The sequence below is a fragment of the Tyto alba genome, unplaced genomic scaffold (assembly GCF_018691265.1).
Source record: "Tyto alba isolate M040663 unplaced genomic scaffold, T.alba_DEE_v4.0 Super-Scaffold_24, whole genome shotgun sequence".
In the NCBI taxonomy this organism is placed as follows: domain Eukaryota; kingdom Metazoa; phylum Chordata; class Aves; order Strigiformes; family Tytonidae; genus Tyto; species Tyto alba.
The window spans coordinates 740,195-752,205 of record NW_024881298.1 but is presented as its reverse complement, the minus strand read 5'-3'; the positions used below and the strand labels follow the sequence as shown (position 1 = coordinate 752,205).

The window sequence follows — 12,011 nt, the reverse complement described above, 5'->3', positions numbered from 1 at the left end:
CCCTGCACCCCAGGGGGCTGTGTGCTGGGGCAGGGACTCTGCTGCCTGCCAGGGTCAGCACTCAGCCTGCCCGGGGAGCTCCCCACGGCACTGTGGGGAGAAGCTGTGGGGGGAAGGAGAGACCCCCGCCAGGGTAGGGTCCTTCTGCTCTCCAGAGGCTGCTGCGTGGATCAGGGATGCTCACAGCTCCAATTCATGCCCAGCTCATTTCACAGGGAATTTGTCACAAATACTTTCATCTCAGGGATATTCTGTTTGTGTCTGTTCATTCTGGACTCTCTGCTTCCTATTTTCGCTGGCTCCTCATGGTGGGAAAGGAAACTCGGCTGTGCAGATAAGAGCAGGGGCTGACACACTTAACCTTTCACAATGATATTTAATATGAACCTTAGTAAGTGCCTTCAGCCCCCAGCAGCCTACAGAACAGATCAGTGTCACCTTTCCATTTTCATCAGGGTTTGGGTGGGCTGTGCTTTAAGCCTTGCACACACAGAGTGGCTGCAGGGCAGAGCTGTGCACACAGGGGCTGGGATGGGGACTGTGAGCACTGGCACGGACGAAACATGGGCTCAAAGACAGAACTGCCAGCCTGGACAGCTCCAGGCAGTGGAGATGTGGGCAGGGATGGAGGGAAATGTTAAGGGAAACCCTGCTGCAGGGCAGACTCCTTCCCTGAGCAACACTCCTCTTGTCTCCTCTGCCACCCAGCACAGCCCTTAGCCCGTGGCTCCTGGCCGTGAGTCACCTCCTGGCCCAGCAGCCCAGCAGAAGGGATGAAGTGCATCTCTGCTGCCAGGGGCCCAGTTCCCGCTGAGCAGGGCCTGAGGGCGACTGTCCTGCATTGCTACTGTCTGGGAGGGGCTGTGCAGAGCTGCAGAAGGGAAAGGCTTTCCTGAGAGCCTGTCTGTCCCTCTCCTTGCCTTGCTCAGATGCCCTTGGTGTTGCTGACAGGCTCTCTGGGAAGGGGGTTTCAGCTGCAGAGTCAGGCACAGAGCTTGGGAGCCCTCCTCTGCAGATGTGCCCCTAGCAATGAGGTGTCCCAGCTTTCCTCTAACCCATGAAGCTCTGGGCAATGCAGTCTGTGAGGCTGGGCCAGGAGCTGGCTCTCCCTTAAGAAGTTGCCGTGGTTCGGACCCTTGGCTCTCTCCTTGGGGTGTCCATCCCAGCTGTCTGCTGCTTCCAGGGGACTCTGTGAGCCATGGGTGTCATTGGCTAAAGTGGGGTGCTGAGACTTGGAGAAAGGGTGAGTCATCTGGTGCTCTGCAGTGGATCCCTCTGCTCTCAGCAGTGTCTGGATGCTTTTCAGGGTAACATGGGTTTGTAATCACCCTTGAACTCAGAAACGTGCAATTCAGGGCAGACGGAAACAAGACAAAAGGACAGACCAGCTGCCCTCACTCTGCAGTAAGGTACAGCCACAGGACTCACTCTGTTCTCCCTGAGTGCTGCAGGAAACCTGCTAAACCTGCCTTCTGCTTTCCCCTTTCCTTAACACTGACGGAGCAGATGCCGACAAGCACTTCAAAGTTACGAGCAGGTTTGGTGTGACAAAGCCAGTCAAAGTGCTGACTCCTTGGCAGACATCAGACAAAAACCCTTGCCCTCCTGTCACGCTTGGGAAGCACCAAACAGATCTCCAGCCATGGAGATGAAGAAGAGCTCTAAAAAGAAATGGGAGGTGGGGGTGGGGGGTGGTGGGTGGGAAGGGGAGGTGGTGTGTAGCAACAGGGACACATCTTGGAGAAAGGGTTTTGAATTTACTCAAAGAAGTCTGTCTTATGATGTCATTGTCTTTCCTCCTTAGAACAGACTCCCATGTACAGAGGAAGCAAATGTCCAACATCAGCTCCATCAACCAATTTCTCCTCCTGGCATTCACAGACACACAGGATCTGCAGATCCTGCACTTCTGGCTCTTCCTGGGCATCTACCTGGCTGCCCTCCTGGGCAACGGCCTCATCATCACAGCCATCGCCTGCAACCACCACCTCCACACCCCCATGTACTTCTTCCTCCTCAACCTCTCCCTGCTCGACCTGGGATCCATCTCCACCACTCTCCCCAAAGCCATGGCCAATGCCCTCTGGGACACCAGGGACATCTCCTACATGGGATGTGCTGCACAGCTCTTTTTCTTTGTCTTTTTGATATCTTCTGAGTACTATCTTCTCACTGTCATGGCCTATGACCGCTACGTTGCCATCTGCCAACCCCTGCACTACGGGACCCTCCTGGGCAGCAGAGCTTGTGTCCACATGGCAGCAGCTGCCTGGGGCACTGCGTTGCTCATTTCTCTCCTGCACACTGCCAACACATTTTCCCTACCACTCTGCGGAGGCAATGCTGTGCACCAGTTCTTCTGTGAAATCCCCCAGATTCTCAAGCTCTCCTGCTCAGACTCCTACCTCAGGGAAGTTGGACTCCTTGTGGTTAGTATCAGTTTAGCATTTGGGTGTTTTCTTTTTATCATGCTGTCCTATGTGCAGATCTTCAGGGCAGTGCTGAGGATCCCCTCTGAGCAGGGACGGCACAAGGCCTTTTCCACGTGCCTCCCTCACCTGGCTGTGGTCTCCCTGTTTATCAGCACTGTCATGTTTGCCTACCTGAAGCCCCCCTCCAACTCCTCCCCATCCCTGGAACTGGTGGTGTCATTTCTCTACGCAGTAGTTCCTCCAGTTCTAAACCCCCTCATCTACAGCATGAGGAACCAGGAGATAAAGGACGCACTGAAGAAGCTGATTCAGTCAGCTGACTCTCAGCAAGAATAAACTGCCCATGTCTCTTCAGAAGGTATTTCCAATTCATCTCTGAATCCTTCTGTGCATCAACATTTTCTTTGGGACAATCTTGCTTGTCTATAAATGTCTGCATCCACTCCTCTTCCTCAGAGACATATATCAGCCTCTCTGACCAGGAGGACTTTGTACATGTGTCCAGTAGGACAGTACATCATGACACCCATGTCACAGATCTATAATAAAGGAGGATTTTCCTAGTGTTGATGTCTGGAGGTTGTTCCCTTCTTCCAAAGCTGAGGTCAGGAACAGGCTGAAGGAATTGCCCCTCTGAGCGTGCTACTGTGCTTGGGTTCTCCAGGGTTTCAGGGCAGGAGGGCATGGGGGATGTGTTAGGGAATAGGCCTGTGCTGCTCCTTCACGTGTGGGTGCCCAGTGCAATGGAAATGATGGCTGATCCATGGGGATCTCCCTGGGACCATCTCCCCGTGGCTTTCAGCCACCACTTCCCTGCAGAGCAGCACCGCCAGCTCAGGGCCGTGCCTGAGGTGACAACCCGCGACAAGAGCAGACCTATTTCTGGAGGCACCAGTTTGGGCAGCTTTTCTCTCGCTGGCACAGCAGGAGCTGCCCGGGGAGCCCCCAGTGCAGGAGTCTTGTGCTGGGCAGAGGGATGGGCACAGAGGGGCTGCCAGCACTGGGCAATCAGGATCTCTTGGAGAGAAGAGCAGCAGAGAGAGGGAGACGCTGGCCTGCGTCTGCTCATGCCATGGCTGGCCCCAGCCCTGGGGCTGATGGGGAGGCTGAGAGCCCTCTGTGCCCCAGGAGCTGCAGTGATCTTCCAAGGGGCTGGGGCTGTGGGGTGAGTGCCCAGAGCTCTGCAGCACCCTGCGCTGGGCAATGCCATGGGGCCAGCCAAGTCTGGGCTGTTGTGCTGGGATGGGATGGTCTGGGGAGAGTGTGGTGGGCATGGGGAGTGCTGAGGAGGGGCTGGGCTGGGGTGGAAAGTTTCTTGGAGAGAAAAACACCAGTGTACAGCTTATACTGTGTGAGCATGCAGGGTGAGCACTCACACCAGGGGATTTGTGTTACGGAGCCAGGGCTCATGACTGGGATCAAAGTCAAGAAGGCACAGGAGAGAGGGTGCAGATTTGTATTCTTGGTGGCATGGCGAGACTGGGAAGGTGGCCCAGGACATTCATCACCCCCCAGCCTATCTCGCTGGTCATTTCCAGCACTGGCTGCTCACCCAGGTTTATGGGTGAGCGTTGCTGCTAAACCATCTCCATCCTCTTGCTGGTCTCAGTGCCTGTAGAGGGGGACAAGCCAGCGCTGCCCGGCCTCTCTCCTGGTGCAGACCCTGGCAGACCCCAGAGAAGGGCTATCTGTGAATCCCCACATGGGACACAGCTGGGGCTGGGAAAGTGTTGGATACTGGGGGAAGCTGCAAATTGTATGTTATGAGATTATGTCTTGCTGGGGCTATGGGGGGGACAATGAACTGATTGCTTTCACTGGCATCATAATGGGAAGAAATTACTCTGACAGCAAGTAGGCTGGGGGTGTACATGAAGTTGGGAGGGGTCACAACTGGAACAGCTGACCTCAGTTAACCAAAGGGATAGTCCATACTGTATGACATTGTGCTCAACAATGAATTTCTTTATTATGCTTGACACTTGCACACAGCTTTGTTTTATGTATTAAACTGTCTTCACCTCAACCCATGAGTTTTCTGAATTTCACCCTTCCAATTTTCTCCCCCATCCCACTGGGGAGGAGTGAGTGAGTGGCTGTGGGAGCCTAAGCAGTCTATTGTGATTAATCCACAATATCTCAGCCTCTTTAGATCTCCCTGGATGGCAACTCTGCCCTCCAGCTTATTGACTGATACTTCCACAGTTTGGTGGCATCTTCAAACTTAGTGAGAGTACACTCTTTCAGTTCTTCCATGTCCTTGGTAAAGATATTTGCCAGGACAGATCCCAGGGTGAACACTTGCAGTAGTCAAGGTGCTACTGATCTGCATGAAGTAAAAAATTCATTCACCATGAACTTCTGAACCCCACTGTCAAACCAGCCATCCAGACTGTAATGTCCTTACTTGGGCATCTGACCAGGCCCAAAGAATGGTAGTGAATGGAGTTCAACCCATCTGGTGGCTGGTCACAAATGCTGTTCCCCAGGGATCAGTATTGGGACCAGTTCTCATTAATATCTTTATCAGTGATCTGGATGAGGGGATCAAGTCCACCATCAGTAAGTTTGCAGGCAACGCCAAGTTGTGCGGGAGTGTTGATGTTCTGCAGTCTAGGAAGGCTCTACTGAGGGGTCTGGACAGGCTGGAGTGATGGGCAAAGGCCAATTTGATGAGGTTCAGGAAGGCTCAGTTTCGGGGCCAGCACTTCGGGCACAACAACCCGATGCAAATCTACAGGATGGGGGAAGAGTGGCTGGAAAGCTGCCCAGCAGAAAAGAACCTGGGTGTGTTGGTCAACAGCTGGTTGAAAATGAACCAACAGTTTGCCCAGGTGGCCAAGAAAGCCAATAGCATTCAAAAATGATTTCCTTGCCTGATTCTCCTTTCTAGAGAAGCCTCACCTGGAGTTCAAAGTACTCAGGGTTGTCAGGAAAGGCAGGCCTTGCCACAACAGATTCCAGGCTTTCCAGCAGCTCGGAAGTTGCAGCCTGATTTGAGAACCAGGTAAGCAATGCTTCCTCCCTGCAGTGCCTGGGGAGAGCTGAGCTGTGCCTGGGTCACTGAGGGAATTGTTGGTGCTATAAGCTCCAGGTCACAGTGTAGAACACGGGACGTTTTTTGCTCCTGGCATGTCAATCTCGAGATGTGAGGAGCAGAGAGCAAGGGCAGAGCAGGGCATTAGATCTGAGTCAGGGTTTGCAAAGAGATCACGGAAGGGAAGATGTGGTGGGGTAGTGGCAGAGAGTGAAGCCCCAGGTCTTTGTTCCCAGGCACCGTCAGCACAGAGGTCAACCCTTCATGCTGAGCATTGCCGGTGGGTGCTGGATGTCCCAAGTCAGGGAACTGCTGATTTTGCTGTGGGTGTTTGTGCAGTGAAAGTGTGTGACTGAGAGCTGAGTCTCAGCCCTGTCTTGTGCTGCACATGTCCCCAGCCCAGCTCCCTCCTTCCCCAGATACCCTGAGACCCAGTAACTTCCAGCAGAGATGCTGGGGAGGGGCTGGTGGTGCTGAGTTCCAGCTGGGCTGGGCTCTGTTGGAGCCAGCCCTGGCACTTGCCCACTTCAGCTGGCATGGGGGAAAAGTCAATGCAGGGTCTCTGGGTCAATATCACCTGAGCCCTTCTCCTCCCACAGGTCTCTCTTCTTTCCCAGTTTCTCCTTCTTGTCTCTTTCCCTCACCATTCCACAAGCTCAGACCCTCAGCTTTCTGACATGGACTCTCACTCATCCAGTGGGGAAGGCTGGCGGCTTTACTCATCCTTGTCACCTCTTCTAAGGCTGGTTTCTTCCAGAAGCAAACCATCACATCCAGGAGGTGGGTTTGACAATGATGAGAGCACCATGTATTTCAAGGAGCACAGCTCATGAGGCTGCTTCTCAGGCAGGCACTTTCCCTGGATTTTCCCTCAGGCATGTGCTGGGCATAGACTTTTTCTCACCTTTTCTTTTACTGTCTCACATGCAGTGTTGTCTCAAGCATCCTCTGTCATGATCCCATTGAACAGTCCCTTTGTCTGAGCAGGTAACTCCTGACCTGCTCCTTGTCAATGCAAGAAATTGGCCTGCTCAGGGCAGCAATGCTCTCCTCAGAAGGGCAGCGTTTCTGAGAGCTGAGACCACTCACCCAGAGCTGCGCTCAGCCTTCTCCCAGTTGGAGAAAGGACATCTGCCTTGATCTTTTCACTGAAACAATTTATTTCAAATCATGGCTCTGGTTTTCCTTGGAAGAGCACAGAGGATCTCAGTTCTAAACAGCTATTCCAGTCATGTTCAGAAACCGACGAGCACAGGAAAGCAGGATGTCAAAATGTGAGCAAATGCACATGATGTTTGCATTCCAGCACAAGGAAGAGACAGCTCTATGGGGCAAGTCAGCCCTGTGGTCAGAGGGAGTGCTCTTGGGACAAGTGGGCCTGTCCTCCTGAAGAACCCAGGTCTTTTAGTTTATAGAGAGACAAAAAATAGACTAGGAACAAAGGCAAAGTATATGAGATTTGGGGGGGGATTTTTGTATCTTCTTTTAGCAGTATTGTCCATCACAGCTCTTCTTCCACTTGGCGCAGAAATGCAGTTGTTTTGTCAAAGGCCTCCTCCTGGAAAGTGGGGAAAGAAAGAAAACAAAGTTGTATGGAGAAATGGGAAGAGGAGAATCAGACATCACCCACAAAGTTCCTGCTTCTGGGAATGTGGAATGTGCCCTCACTCCAGACTCCACTCTTCCTCCTATCACCCATCATGACTGTGATTGGGCACATCCTCATCATTGTTTTGATGGTGTCAGAGCAGCATCTGCACACCCCCACGTACTTCTTCTGGGGCAATCTGCCCTTCTTGGAGACCTGCTACAGCTCCACCATCCTGCCCTGGCTGCTGGCCAGCTTGCTGAATGGGGACGGGACCATTTCTGCTCACAGCTGTATGGCTCAGCTCCACTGCTCTGGCTGCTTTGCAACTACTGAGTGTTACCTGCTGCGAGAGCACAAAGTATGAACTGTTTGTCTCAAAGATTGGCTGTTTGCAAGGATGGCTACAAGGCCACAGAGATATCTGGCCTGTGAAAAGCATCTGCTGCAAGGCCACAGAGATACCGCTGGTGAGAAACATCTCTCCAAGGGCTGCAAGACACTTGGGAAGAACATCCTGGCATATGTGCAGGAATGGGGAGGAACCACAATTTAATGTCATTTTATGGAAACAGCAGCCTCAAATGGGGACAAGAAGGGCTGTTGAGACAAGCCCCTTGTGATTTTCCACTGAAAAAGCACCAAGAGACTTGAACCATTGGACACGGTGAATCCGTGGTGGTGACTATCCTTGTAACCCTATTCCCAGTGCTTGCTTGATTTCTGCCTTTTCCATCCAGTCTAGCCTATTGTTACTTTTTTTCCTTTTTTTTTTTTTTTTTTTTATTTTTTAATTTTTATAATAAAAGCTATGTCTAGTGTAAGGCATTTGACCTTGTTTGTGTCTTAATCTTGTTCTTAGGATCTGTCATGGTTTGAGCCTACTCAACACCTAAATGCCACACAATCGCTCACGCACCCTCCCCCCCTTGGGAATGGGGAGGGAATCTGAGGGGCAAAGGGAGACTGGCGGGTTGAGATAAAAACAGTTTAACAACAGTAATAGAATAATACACTGACAGCAGTATCAGCGGGTAATGTACAATACAGCTGCTCACCAACCAACACCCACCTGCTCCCAGCTGGCAATCCCAAAACACAAAGACAACACAGCAACACTCACAGAAGTGGCAACCCCTCCCAGCTCACTCCTGCCTTTATATAGTGAGCACAATGTCACATGACATGGACTATCAGCCAATCCGGGCCCAGCACTCCAGCTGTGCTCCCCCCACCCCCGCACACAGGTGAGGGCACTAGGACCTGGGGAGCCCCTGGGGTCTCAGTGTGCTGCAGCACTCCTCCAGCTACCAAACCAACAGGAACTCTAGTCCAGCCCGAACCAGGACAGGTGGTGTGTGTTTATATAATTCCCTAAAATCTACTGTCATTCTCCATGGCCCATCACTTTTCTTGACAGGCCATATTGGATTGTTCCAAGCAGTGGTAACTGGTTTCAATACCCCTGCATCTAATAAATCTTTAATTGTCTGTGATATCTCCTCATGCCCTCCTGGAATTCTATATTGTTTCATAGTCACTAATTTAGTAGCAGCAGGAATCTCTACAGGAGGCATTTTCACTTTTCCTACTAAAATTGTTCTAATACTCAAATGATTTTTCACCCCTGTGGGGGTTTATGTGGCCCAGCGGCCATATCAGGACCTGTGATAAGAGTCAGCAAGGCAACCAGGGACACAAGGAAACAAAGAGTGATGGTTCAATGCAGAGCCGCAGACGAACGACACGCCGAGACGGGTTCAGTGTGGGAGATTGAGCATCAATCAACGTGTCTCTTTATTGGTCCAGGGTACATATATTTATACAGACAATGATAATTATTATGCCTACTAGTCACTAGCTGATTGGCTTAAGCTCTAAGGGTCGTATTCGCACGGTCCATCTACTTGCAGTTAGCTTACAGCACAAGCTTCTCATAACACTAAGTTTCTCATGCTACTATTTCTGATTCCTGTTGGCTTGTTTTCGATACACGACAGTACCGTAACACAATGTTTCTCAGACCACCGTTATCATAACACTAGGTTTCTCAGACCACTATTCCTAATTCCCCTTAACCTGTTTTCGACACACCACGGTACACAGGGCTGAAGCGTCCTTGACATTCCTCCTGTATCAGCAGCTGCGAGCAGCTGCAGGCAAACCCTAGTGAGGCTCAGCATCAGCAGCTAGAGCAGGCTCTGATCATACAATTGCTCGGTGGGCTCAGGACCCTTGTCTCTGAGCCATTCTCCAACAATTCCCCCTTTTTATTTTTGTACGAGCAAAGCCTGCGCTAACGTTCATTCAAAGATTTTCTTAATACATGACAAGGCACAACTTAAGCATGCAAGCTTACAATCTATTGGATAAAGGCACTTATCACGCACCCGGGAGTGCTGTGATAGGTCTGCATCGTTAGCACGCGTGAACAAACTAAATCTACTTTGTGGTTAGTGCATCCAGGCATTCAAACAGGAAGGAAGCACTGGATTGACTTCCTCCTTCTTGCCCTTCCAGGTGACCTCAAGGGCAGGACTACCATGTGGCAGTTTTCTGATCAGAGACCCAGCCTGGATTGTCCAAACCCTGTAGGATCAGTGCATAACCCTGATCCCCCCCCCAAAAAAATTCCTACCAGGTTTTCCCCCTTTTTCTTTTTTGGACAATCCAGACTCCTTTTAACGTTTGAATCATAGCATTCATAAAGCATTTCCACACAGACCCCAATACCATCATGAGAATCATAATGACAATCAGCATTGCCAGTCCATGCATCAACAAAGCTTTCAGCCACCCAGTAATTTCCAAGTTTTGTAGATTTGCAACCATCATCCGTCCATTTTCCAAATTCCCAAGTCTTGTAGCCAGTCTGTCAGTCCATGTTCCAATCTTATGCATTTTTATGTAGCAAGAAAACCATCCTTACAGTTTTGATAGTGTCAGCAATTGTAACAACAGAGTATGCAATACAGAATGTCGTACAGGTTTCACCATAGTATGTTCTAAACATTGCAACGAACCCACAACATACAATGAATCTGATACTACATGAACAAGTTTTTGATACCAGTGTCAATATTGAAACACCATACAATGAACCTGATACTACATGAACAAGTTCTTGATACCAGTGTTGACGTTGAACAACATACAATGACAGATCAGAGTTCTAAAGTTCGTAAGGAGTCTCCAGACCCCCCGAGGAGAATCTTGTGGTGTTGTGTTCCCGGGTGTCCCCCATCCGTTGTCACTACCGGGCAGGCCAACGCCCCAGCAGCATGCCAGTCCCCTTCTAACAAGGCACCACGGATCACCCCACTCCATCGGGGCTGAGCTAAAAGCGGAGCTGGTTCTGGTGAGGGTGACGGGAGTGGATGTGGGGGGGCTGCCGGCAGCACTTCCTCTTCTTGTCATTGTAAATGCAGAGTTCTGCTCTGTAGCTCAACTTCTGTAATTTTCTGTCAAGCTCTCGGACTCTGTCCCTGTCCCTTACCGGTGTGTGACCCTGCTGCTTTAATTCGGACACAGCCGCCGTTTTTCTCTCCGACTCAGACGCTGACGCGCCGTCAGGGGCGGAACCATCCGAAGGGGGGGGGGGGGGGGGGGCAGAGGTTCGGGCGGCAGCCGCTCCCCCCTGTCCCCCCGCGCCGCCTGATTTCTCTGCCGCTTCTTGCGCGGTGGAGCAAACAGGAACACTTGGTGCCATGCCCTTAATAGAGTGGAGCTGCTGATTAACCCCAAAGAAGGTGGCTGATCGTGACGGACGGTTGGTTTCGGCAGGGACCGGCGGGGATGGTACAGCGCCGACAGCTGCCATAGCAGCAGCAGCTACTTTCTTTTCTGCTGGCATCTCCCTCAGGGCTTTTACGATTGTTCGCCAGACCACCCCTTGCTGTCGTGCTTCACTGCCTTTATTGCCTCCAGTGATAGTCTCGTCCCACAATAAATCACCTACTTCACGCCACTCCTGTTGGCTAAATATTAGCAAGGGGCCATCGTCCCTCTGCCCCTCCACCTCTGAGGTGGGGGGAGTGGGGGGGGGCATGACTGTAAAGATACTGGGGGGGGGCTGGCCTCCGGACTTTCCCTATTCACATTAACTGTAACTGGCCCTCCTGTTGATGGTACAGGAATACGATCACTGTCAAAAAGCATAGATCCGGCTGCCTCACTATCTGGGGTTACAGTGGAACTTTCCCCCCCCAAATTTGCAGTTGCCACAGCTGCAAGGTTCTTTTCAAGCTGATACCGCTTACTGTTATTCACCACCTCCCGCCATGGTTTCATCATTTTCCTTGCAGCTTTATCCTCGTCTATTACCATATCCCACAAAATATCACCTAATCCTCTCCACTCCTCGACATCAAAAAGAGAATTAGGGTCCTGAAAACATCCTTTGACCCGTCCTAATGCTACTAAACCCGCGAGTGATTTTATACAATCCACTCCCCGCTTTTCTAAAAAGTGCTGTAATAAATCCAGGGCTACCTCCTGTTCCAACTCGTCAACCTGGTGTTCCTTGTTTAAGGCACCTCCAGTCCTGTGCTCCCTGGATAAGGCACAGTACCGTTACTGCCGACCCACCCCTGATTAAGGCACCGTCGGCCCTTTGCTCCCTGCTTAAGGCAAAAAAAAAATACTCCCGCCAGCCTGTGCTCCCTGTTTAAGGCACTAAAAATACTCCCGCCGGCTTGTGCTCCCTGTTTAAGGCACTAAAAATACTCCCGCCGGCTTGTGCTCCCTGTTTAAGGCACCAAAAAATACTCCCGCCAGCCTGTGCTCCCTGTTTAAGGCACTAAAAAATACTCCCGCCGGCTTGTGCTCCCTGTTTAAGGCACTAAAAATACTCCCGCCGGCTTGTGCTCCCTGTTTAAGGCACTAAAAATACTCCCGCCGGCCTGTGCTCCCTGTTTAAGGCACTAAAAATACTCCCACTGGCCTGTGCTCCCTG

At 51.3% G+C, this 12,011-nt stretch overlaps 1 protein-coding gene across 1 annotated transcript; it reads left to right on the top strand.

Moving 5' to 3' along the window:
* Window positions 1-1,829: 1,829 nt before the first annotated feature.
* On the top strand, window positions 1,830-2,768 carry LOC122153834 (olfactory receptor 14J1-like). The gene has a single exon (XM_042797195.1). The coding sequence runs from the start codon at window positions 1,833-1,835 to the stop codon at window positions 2,766-2,768; it is 936 nt and encodes a 311-aa protein (XP_042653129.1). The 5' UTR covers window positions 1,830-1,832.
* The last annotated feature ends 9,243 nt before the right edge of the window (window positions 2,769-12,011 follow it).

What these genes read in the sequence shown, in the direction of transcription:
- LOC122153834 (XM_042797195.1), top strand. Translation starts at nt 1,833, where the DNA reads ATGTCCAACATCAGCTCCATCAACCAATTTCTCCTCCTGGCATTCACA.